Below are 9,828 nucleotides of genomic sequence, written 5' to 3'. Positions count from 1 at the left end.
GCGGGCTTGTGAGCCCCTGGCAGCCCTGCTGCGGCGTGGAGCCGGGGCGGATAAGTCTCCAGGTCCTGATCAGGCTCTCTGTAGAGAGGCGGGAGTACAGAGCACTCCAAGCCCAGTGGCTCCGCAGGGGTGTGTGTTTTCCTTGGCACTAAGCTTCAGAGAGGTCTCAGTTAAGAGCTTGGGAGCTCCAGGAGCAGCCAGTCCAGTCCTGCCCCCGCAGGAGCTGCCCTTGTGGGATTGTGGGAAGCACAGCGCTCGCAGCCCTCCTGGATACCAGAGCCCTGGGAACACCCATTGGCCTGGATTCAGGAGGCCTTTTGGCTCTGGCTTAGGGCCGACTGTTGCACGTCTTGACCTGGCCTCGGTGCCTTCACTCTGCTCCCCAGCGCTCCTGTGTGGTGTACCCCGATAGCCCCCTCCTGAGAGCTGGGGAGCTGTGGGCGCTGTGCGCTGCTGGGTGCTTGCGCTGCCCTTAGTGGTGGTGGGTTTCTCCTCCTCGCTGTGCAGGCTGGTGTATGACAGGGAGACAGGAAAGCCAAAGGGCTATGGCTTCTGTGAGTACCAAGACCAGGAGACGGCCCTCAGTGCCATGCGGAACCTGAATGGGCGAGAGTTCAGCGGGAGGGCCCTGCGTGTCGACAACGCGGCCAGCGAGAAGAACAAGGAGGAGCTGAAGAGTGAGTCTGAATTTTGTGGTGGAGAGCACGCTGATGTCACGCTAGGCCTGGCCTTTTCACCCTACAAAGCGTGCCTCTTCTGTGAGGCTGGCAAGGTGGAGACCTCGCGGAGCTGACCTGCTCCAAGCGATGTAGCGAGTAGCTTTGCAGAGGGGTGTGTGGGCTCATCTCTGTGTTTTCTCTCCCAGATGATCTCCCTGTTTTCACTGCCCCTCTTTCCCCATAACGGTGTGGTGCTTCCCTTCCGATGAGTCCATTAAAAATGGACGGCTCGCGTTGCCATACGAGGTCACAAACTCTGTTGCAGGCTTGGGCACAGGCGCACCCATCATAGAGTCACCCTACGGTGACCCTGTCAATCCTGAAGATGCCCCCGAGTCCATCAGCCGGGCAGTAGCCAGCCTGCCGCCCGAGCAGATGTTTGAGCTGATGAAGCAGATGAAGGTGAGCGAAGCACACTCTGTGCGAGCACAGCTTCTACCACTGCTGCCTGTGCCCTCACAGCCCCTGTTGCACCCTGCTAGAGCCCTGATCCATGTGTGTCTTCTCAGTTGTGTGTCCAGAACAGCCCCCAGGAAGCCAGGAACATGCTGCTCCAGAACCCCCAGCTGGCTTATGCACTGCTGCAGGCCCAGGTGGTCATGAGGATTGTTGACCCGGAGATCGCACTGGTTTGTCCCTTCCTGCCTTGTCCGGGGTTGGTAGGATATTGGTGGCAGCCTGTTGTGGAGAGGGGGTGGAAGAGAACTCCTTTCTCCTTCTTCTGCCCCTAGAAAATCCTGCATCGCCAGACCAGTGTTCCTCCCCTGATCCCAGGCAACCAGCAGCCAGTGCCAGGGCCGGGGCCTGGACCAGGACCGGGGCCGGGGCCAGGGCCAAACGCCCAGCTGAACCCGCAGAATACCCCCTCGTCCCAGCCACAGCCCATAGTAAGAGCCTACACAATGCAGGTGCCCTGTGGAGGAGAGATGAGCATTGCCAGCTCCAGCTGTCCCAGCTGGGGCTTGCGTGCCTGGGTGGCGGGGCTTCCCTGAGGTCTGGTTTCTCTCCTGGGCAGGGTGGGATGCACGTAAACGGCGCTCCTCCTCTGATGCAGCCGCCCCTGCAGGGAGGAGTGCCGGCCCCAGGACAGATGGCAGCCCCTGTGCAGGGCCCGGGCCCTGGCCCCATGGCTCCAGGAGGTGAGTGCGTGGGTTTTGGCTGAACGGGGCCCTGGGCAAACGGGTCCTGCAAACAGCCCCCCCTCTACCTTCCCCCTGACTGGAGGGCTCGGCCCTGTGAGAGCACGTGTCCTACACTGTGTGCTGTGGCTGCTGCCAGCAGCAGTTCAGAAAGTTGGCTTAATCTCAGTGGGGAACCACACTGAGAAAATAAGCCTTTGGATGCTCCCCCAGGAGCTGGGAGTGGGGAGGTGTTTGGGGCTAAAGGAATCGGTTAGTGGTGCAGGGGTGGCTGAGGAGGGATCTGATCTCTGCCTGTTCCCTCTCAGGTGGGATGCAGCCGCAGGTTGGGATGCCGGGCGGAGGGCCTGTCCCCCTGGAGCGCGGACAAGGTAAAACAGACGTGGGTTAGTGCTGTGTGTTATGTGACCCTCGCTCCAGTGGGGGCCCAGGCCATGGGTGCTGAGCAGTGCTGAGCCAGGAGCCCCTGCCAGCTCCCTGCAGCCTTGCCGGCCCTGGATCCGGGGCAGCTCCCGCAGCGCTGGGCTGCGCCCGGGTTTGTTCGCTTAGGCGCAAGGCTGTGGTAGCAGCTCTCCTGCTTCCAGGGCCCCAGCCCACGCACCAGTTTGCTCCCAGCTTGTACTGCACCATGTTGTGCAGATGTGCCCTGGAAGCCAGGAGAGCTGCCGGTCCCTGCAGAACCTCACCGAGCAGGACATGCCTGTGTTTTCCATCTCTGTGAGCCCATGTCTGTCCCTGTGCTTGAGCAGGCGGGCAGAGCTTGCTCTTCTCTGGTCCCTGTCCTGCTCCTTTGCTGCCTGGGTGCTGGGGAGCAGCTTGTGCTGCCACCGCATCTGCCCACATCTCCCAGCGCTCCCTGCACTGTGCCCGGCAGAGGGAGCTGGGCCTTCGCTTTTGCTTGCGACAAGTGAGTGCAAGGCTTGGCAGGGAATTTCCCGGTGAGTGATTGCTTGGCTCTCCCTCCGCAGGCACGGTCTGTACGGCCCAGCCCGGGAGCCGGATTCCTTACGGTTCACATGTTGCGTGGCCGCCCCGTCAAATCGTGCGCCAGGGTTAGCACAACCAAGGCGTTTGTGTTCTCCCTGTAATAAGGCACACAGCTGACATCCCCGTTGCTTTGATTCGTATTGTAGGCCTTGTTTCAGGAACAGGGCAGACTTGTTCTGAGATCTGCCGGCCTTAGGTGTCTTAGGAGAAGCTGACTCTTATTTTCTTTGGGGTGGGCACCGTCTTCCTGAGAGCAACCCAGCAGTTCTTGGCTCTTTTACTGGTACCCAGAAGGTTTTGGAGAGCAGACAGAGAGCTGGCACTGAGGGGTGCCATGGGAAGCTGTGGGCAGGGGCAGAAGCAGAAGCTGACTGGCTGTGTGTTGTGGTGTGCAGCGTGGCCCCACAGAATGCCCATTCTCTCGGCAGGACGTCCCCCTGCCCCACATGTTCACGCAGTGAGCAAGGGAAGGGCCGTGCCAAGCTGGCTGTCATGCCTGTGGTGGCAGAGGTGGTGTTAATGGAAGAGGTTGATAAAGCCAGACCTGCAGCAGGTAGCATCTTTGTAGGTTTTTCGGGGACTTCAGGGAGCGGAAGTGATCCTGCAGGCAGTGCTGTCCCCGAGGCTGAGTGCATGTGTGCATACACTATTTACGTGTCTGCTCTTCTTCCTCTTTTCCTGCTGCTTGCCCAGGGAACCTGCAGCTCTCGCCCGTGGGACCTGCCAGGCCTGCGTCTATCGAACGCGTTCAAGGTATCCCGGCGCCCGCCAGCTCCCTCCTCCCGTGGAGCTCGTTGTGGAGTGTGCAGAGAGCAGCTCTCACCTTGCTGTGCTCAGGGCCGGGGACTGGTGTATCACTCTGTGTAGCCTGGCAGGGTTAGGAGGAGGCAGGATTTCCTCCGGGGCCTCAGGAGAGAACAGACTAGCGCTGTGCACAGAGAGCCACCAGTGGAAAAGGAGAGTCTGACCGGAGAGGGCCCTTGCCTAGGATCCAGCCCCCTTTGACACCTCGCTGCCAGGAGCCTTCCAGGTCTTGCTTTGCTCCTGGCCCCACGTCGGCAGGGTGTTGATGCCCGTGCTCGTAGGGATCACCATGGGGGCATCCACGCTTGCTTTGGCTACCTGGTGCCGTAAGGAGCCTGAGGTGCCTGCGCGCTGGGGAGCAGCGAGGCCGCCCCGCACCCCAGCCCCGAGAGCGCTGAGGGACAGTCTCAGCACGGCACTGGTCATGCAGATCCTCACGAGCTCTTGTGTGTCTCCCTGGCAGTGCCCATGCCAGACCCGAGGGCCCCTATGCAGCGTGGACCTCTACCTGCTAGTGGCCCGCCGCCCCGAGGCCTTTTGGGAGATGCCCCGAATGACCCTCGCGGAGGGACCCTGCTCTCAGTCACTGGAGAAGTGGAGCCCAGGTGAGGGGAGAGGGAAGGAGAGGAGCCCTTGGCACTGTCCCCTGCCCAAGGGTGACCTCTCACTGAGGACAGGGATGGCACCAGCCTTCCGGGAGTCACTGCTGCCTGGTCGGAGGCCTGTGTGCTGCCGACTGCGGGGGCCGGCCCATTTCCCCGGGGACGGGGCATCCCCGGGGTGATGGCAGCAGCCCTGTGGCATGGGGCCAACAGCACCCGTCCCTGTGCCAGCCTCACCCTCCTCCCCTGCGGCCGGCTTCAGGGGAAATCCCAGCGCTCTGCCCAGACCGTGCCAAGCCAGCGTCTGATTCACACTCTCTCGCTTTTTCTCCTCCTCCTGCTTTGCTCTCCTCGTCTCTCTGCGTCAGAGGTTACCTTGGGCCGCCCCACCAGGGAGCCCCTATGCATCATATGCCTGGTCATGACAGCCGTGGCCCCCCCCATGAGATGAGGGGGGGACCCATGGGAGAACCCCGACCACTGATGGGAGAGCCGCGGGGGCCCTTGATGGATGCTCGAGGTGAGAGAGGGGGCATGAAATAGCGGGTGGTGTAAAGCGTACGGACAAGAAGTCAGAGTGGAGCCCGCTGCCCCGACATGAGGCATAGGAAGGGGGTTTGGGCAGTGAAACAGCTGACCCCAGGGCAAGGAGGGACAGTCCCATGGGGCAAGGGACTTCCTCCAGGCGTGTCCCCTCTGCCCCCAGCTCTGCACCTTCCAGGCGTTTGCAGGCCCCCAGGCAAAGGAGGCAGCGGGCTCGCTCCCACGCTCCCTGCAGCACAGCTCCCCTCAACAGCTTGCCTTGTCTTTCCCCTGCAGTTGGAAGAGATCCCCGCGGGCTGGAGCCACGAGGATTGGAGCCACGAGGGCTGGAGCCCCGGGTGATGGAGGCGCGAGCCCTGGAGGCGCGAGGCCTGGAGCCGCGGCAAGGGCTGGAAGCCAGGGCCATGGAAGCCAGGGTCATGGAACCCCGGGGCCTGGAGCCTCGAGGGCCTGGTCCCAACCCACGTGGCCCCATGCCTGGTGGGATACAGGGTCCTGGGCCACTTAACATGGGAGCCAGTGGCCCGCAGGGGCCCCGCCAGGTGCGTGCAATGTCTCTGCTGGGCTGGTTGGTGTCTTGTAGATGAGGTCTGGGTGGGGGGTGTGATTGCATCCTGCTGCAGTTTGAGAGGGGAGGGTGTCCCGCAGAGTGGCGCCTCCAGGAAGCACAAGGCCTGGGTCAGTGGCTCTCTGAGGGGTTTGGGGCATCTGTCCCGTCTCCCCAGGCACTGCCCATCTGCTGGGGATGAGACAAGGCTCCAGCCTCTCTCCACCTCTTCCTGATGTGCAGGAGTTGGAGGGAGAGGAGAAGCACGTAAAACGCATGGTTAGCCTGTCTCTTCATGCTCAGTCATCTTCAGGCTGGCTCTGGGGCCACCCATCTGATCATCTGCTTTCTGTTCCTGTGTTTGTATGGCTGAGTTCAGAGACCCCTTGTCCTTACCCCCTCTCTCCTGCCCACAGGTTCCTAACATGGCAGGGGCAGGGCTGGCGGGGGGAGGCACAGGGGTCCAAGGAGCTGGTCAGCCTGGAGGCTTTAGCCCTGGACAGAGCCAGGTCACCCCCCAGGATCACGAGAAGGTGAGAGGACAAAAGGGAGAGGGTGAGATGCCAGGAGCAGCACTCCCTCCGTACCTTACTGTGGTGGAGACAGCTCCTTCCTGGCTCCAGTGGCTGCTCTGGCAGGGCATGTCTCTGATTCCTTCCTCTCCCTGCAGGCAGCCCTGATCATGCAGGTTCTGCAGCTGACAGCGGACCAGATCGCCATGCTGCCCCCGGAGCAGCGGCAGAGCATCCTTATTCTGAAGGAGCAAATCCAGAAGTCCACGGGAGCACCCTGACAGATGATGTCCTTAACCCTGCTCCGGCCTGTGCCTGCTCCCCTTCAGTAAATAGGAGCTGCTCAGGGTGGGGCTCTACCCTGCTTTTCCCCTCCGTGCAGGGGCTCACTCTCCCCCCTTCCTTCTCGCAGGCCTGGCAGGCGTGTGGTGGAGATGCCGTCCGCCTGCACAGAGGCGATGCTCCATGGCAGCTGCTTCCCGCTGCTGTCTGAGCTGATCCTGCATTTTGGGAGAGGTTTCTCCTCCCCACCCCTAACGTTTTCCTCTCCCATTCATCCTTTTTTCTGTGTGTATATTTTATGATGTTTGAAATAAAGTGGGAGGAGGGTTTGAGTAAAACCACGTCGCCGGCTGCCTTGTTTGGTCCCTCATGGAGGCCGGAGTGGGACTGGTGGGTTCTGGGAACAGCCTGGCCTGGCTCCAGGCCAGTCCAAACCACTCACCTTTCTCCCTTCTCCCCACCAGCAGGGCCAAGACCTACTGGTGGGATTTTACGTGCTGTGCTGTTCACCAGGGTGTAAGGGAGGGGCAGGACGGGGAGCTTGGCTTTCTGTCCCCGCTGACTGGGCGGGAAGGGCTCCGTATCCCATTGCTGTATCACTTACAGCGCCGGCCTGCTCGGGGAGGGCGGTTTTCCCCTCTTCTCTGCATATGCTTGAGCAGAATTTGTTGCCTTTGCATGGGCTGCAGTCGAAGTCGGCCTGGGCGCTGGTGAGTGCCCGGCGGGCAGTGCAGGCTGGCTCCGGTGGTGGCAGAGAACCTTACCCCCCCGCCCAGGGTGTTTGCTGTGGGCCAGCTTCCTCACTGCAGCCCGGCGAGGGGGCAAAGAGCGGGCACCCTTCGCACCTGCACGGACCGGGTCACCACGGAGGCCTTTGTTGCAAAGGAAAGCACGTTTAATTTACCCTTTTACGCAAAGGCCTGTTTAAACCCAGAGGGGTACGTGAGGCCCCCGGCGCCTGCTCGGCATGCCCCTCTCCTGTCCCCGTCCCGTGGTTCTGCCCAGCCCGCTGGGTGCTCCCGCTGCTTCCCGCCGCTCCAGCGGCATCATGGCAGCACGTGCCTCTGGTTTCTCATCGAGGGGCCGTGCGGGGCTGCAGGCCCCCTCCCCTCATGGGCACCCCTTTGTAGACCAGGTTGAGAAGGCGGCAGTCTTTGAACCTAGATCATCTCATGGAGAAGGCGCACCACCTTGCCGTGCCTTGTCTGGATCCTGTGCACGCCCTCTTCAGCCAGTGCTTACCCCTGGCCACGCCGACTCGCTCTGGGGTTGAGGCAAGGCCAGCAGGGTCCCCTGTCCGCTGGGGTCCCAGCCTGGCTGCCACTTAGAAGTTCTCCTTGTTGAAGTAGAATTTGACCTTCCTGGGGTCCAGGCTGGAGTGCTGGTGGCAAGACTTCTGCAGGCTCTTTGCCAAGGCCCCCGGCCCGCAGAGGAACACGCCGACCACCGACCTGCACACAGCACAGGGACGTCAACACTGGGCGGGCAGCTCAGGGAAAAGTCACTTAAGAGCTTTTTGGGGTCCCTACAACCTCTGGGGGCTGAGCATGCCCCTCCCAAAGCCAGCGATGCCCAGCTTGGTGCTGGCTGCCAGGGAGGAGGGGGGGTGTCCCAGCTCCAGCACCCTGAGCCCCCTGCCCATTTCTCACCTGGGGTGGGCTGCAGCCACCGCCGCAAACTCACTGTTCCACATGGGCCGCCCGAAGATGGTTTTGTGCCTGAGGCCCGTCACTGTGTCTGTAGCGGTGTCGAAGCGGAGTGCCACGTTGTTAGCCTAGGCAGAGCCGGGACGATGAGGACCACAGCCGCCACCCGTGAGCCCACCTCCAGTCCCTTACCACGGAGGAGCATCTATTGCTGATGCCCACCAAACACCGCTCCCAGACTTCCTGCCCGCAGGGACTGATGCGCTTGCCCTGCCTCTCCCACCCAACTTGGCCACCCCATGTCCCCCTTTGCGGTCACGCCTGCTCGTGGTCAACTCACAATGTTGGTGTCCCAGCCCGTGAGGAAGAGACGGTAGGTGAGAAAGTCCGCCTTGCCCGACTCAGCCATCTTCTGCTCCAGCGAGGCAAGCAGGTCATTGAACCAGGCAAAGGCTCCCGTGTCCCGGCAGAGCCAGTAGAAGTAGATCTGGGATGCAGGGGGAGAGGGGTTGCTCAAGGTGGAGCAGAGCAGGAGAGGTGGAAGGTTGCAATGTCAAGGACTGGGAAGCCTAGCAGGGAGAAACCCACAGCTGGTCCCATGGGACACCCCATACCTTCTTGGTCTTGAGGGTCTGGTCAGCCTGCTGGAACTTGTACCAGATGGATTTCAGGATGGAGGCGAAGGGGGTGACGCCGATGCCCGCTCCCACCAGCATGGCCACCTCGTACTGGAACACATCTTCACTGGCCGTGCCGAAGGGGCCATCCACCTCGATCCTGGCCGAGGGAGGGCCTGGGTAAGAGGTATGGCCTTTCCACATCCCCAGGATGATCCGTTTGGGTGCTCCCCAAGCCTACCTGGGCATCTCCAGGTTCTGCTGCTGAAAGGTGTCGATGAGACGCTCTGTCCAGTCGCCGGCTGCCCGGATGTGGATGGAGAAGAAGTCCTCCTCGGGTGCCGAGGTGAGGGTGAAGGGGTGCCACTCCAGCAGGGAGATGGCGGGGCAGTTGACGAAGATGTACTGCCCCACCTCCATGCGGAAACCCTTCTTCTGCATCTGCAGCTCCAGCACGCGGGCAGGGTGCATGACCACCTGCGGGACAGGGACGGGGCTCAGCCCCCAGCCTGGCTCCTGTCCCTGGGCAAGGGGCTTTGGCAGCGGCCCCTGCCCCCCACCCCACAGCCACCCCAGCAAGGAGCTGGGGCACCGGTGGCTGCAAGGGAAGGAGCCAGCAGCAGGCACAGGCTCCTGCACCACCCACCTTGGTGACAACCACCTTCTGCCGCGCACGCCAGATCCGGAGGATCCGCTCGAAGATGTAGAGGAGGACGGGGGCCAGAACCCACTTCCAGGACTGCAGGGAGGGAGGAGAGGAAAGCGTTGGGGAGGGCCAGGGCTGGAGCATCCCAGGGGCAAGGGAAGGGCTTCTCCCCCCGCAGCCGTCCTGCCGCTGCCCTACCTCGGCGGGGATGCTCCCGAACTCGGGGTCCTTGCTGCATTTGCGGCTGCAGTCCTCGTCCTTTTGGGTGAGACAGTGGGCGCAGTGATGGGGGTGCACCTCCTCCATGCTCTCCTCCGTCTGCCCGCGCACCAGCCCGCTGTGGGGAGGCGAGGGGTGAGCCCAGGGCCCGACTCCTGCCCCCTGGCCAGGGCTGAGCTGCACTGCCCGAGGCTGGCCAGGCTGCTGCACTGCTCCCCGGGGCAGGCAGGGCTGCCCCACCAGGGCTCCGCGGCCCCTGCCCCTCCCTGCCCTGCCCTCAGGGAGCGGTGAGGAGCCTTACGCGATGCCGTGGATGAGAAGGCCGGCGAAGTAGATGAGGAAGAGGTGGTGCGTGTACCAGAAGACCTCAAAGTAGTTCCTGCGGATGAACTCGGTGGAGGACGTGACCATGAGGATGAGCGCCAGCGTGATGATGACCCCCGTCAGCCCCGGGATGGTGGTGAAGGCCACGTACTCGACAGTCTGCAGAGGGGGCAGGATGGGTTAGGGGGGCAGGGGACAGGTGGTGGCGGGGGGCTGGATACCAGGACCAGCGCTCACCGTC

General features: G+C 62.5%; 2 protein-coding genes across 2 annotated transcripts in view; one reads left to right on the top strand and one right to left on the bottom strand.

Annotated features, from left to right (window-relative positions):
* Positions 1-412: 412 nt before the first annotated feature.
* On the top strand, positions 413-6,456 carry CSTF2 (cleavage stimulation factor subunit 2; the record flags this gene model as incomplete). Its single annotated transcript, XM_035898574.1, has 11 exons — positions 413-677; positions 985-1,121; positions 1,229-1,348; positions 1,451-1,606; positions 1,735-1,858; positions 2,167-2,229; positions 4,113-4,254; positions 4,620-4,771; positions 5,071-5,336; positions 5,758-5,874; positions 6,012-6,456. Coding segments are annotated over 11 exons (1,665 nt in total), but the record flags the coding sequence as incomplete, so codon positions are not given.
* Positions 6,457-7,459: 1,003 nt separating this feature from the next.
* Positions 7,460-9,828, bottom strand: part of NOX1 (NADPH oxidase 1) — a 4,185-nt gene continuing 1,816 nt past the window's right edge. The window contains exons 4-11 of the mRNA XM_009642917.1: positions 9,565-9,767; positions 9,243-9,381; positions 9,045-9,137; positions 8,640-8,875; positions 8,396-8,558; positions 8,122-8,268; positions 7,785-7,909; positions 7,460-7,586 (exon numbers count right to left, since the gene is read on the bottom strand). Of these exons, the coding sequence (XP_009641212.1) occupies positions 7,460-7,586; positions 7,785-7,909; positions 8,122-8,268; positions 8,396-8,558; positions 8,640-8,875; positions 9,045-9,137; positions 9,243-9,381; positions 9,565-9,767 (1,233 nt within the window). The remainder of the gene's footprint in view (positions 7,587-7,784; positions 7,910-8,121; positions 8,269-8,395; positions 8,559-8,639; positions 8,876-9,044; positions 9,138-9,242; positions 9,382-9,564; positions 9,768-9,828) is intronic.

Source organism: Egretta garzetta, unplaced genomic scaffold (assembly GCF_000687185.1).
Source record: "Egretta garzetta isolate BGI_Z169 unplaced genomic scaffold, ASM68718v1 scaffold220, whole genome shotgun sequence".
NCBI classification, from domain to species: Eukaryota; Metazoa; Chordata; class Aves; order Pelecaniformes; family Ardeidae; genus Egretta; species Egretta garzetta.
Note: the sequence above shows the minus strand (reverse complement) of the source record. Positions and strands in the feature narration are given on the sequence as shown.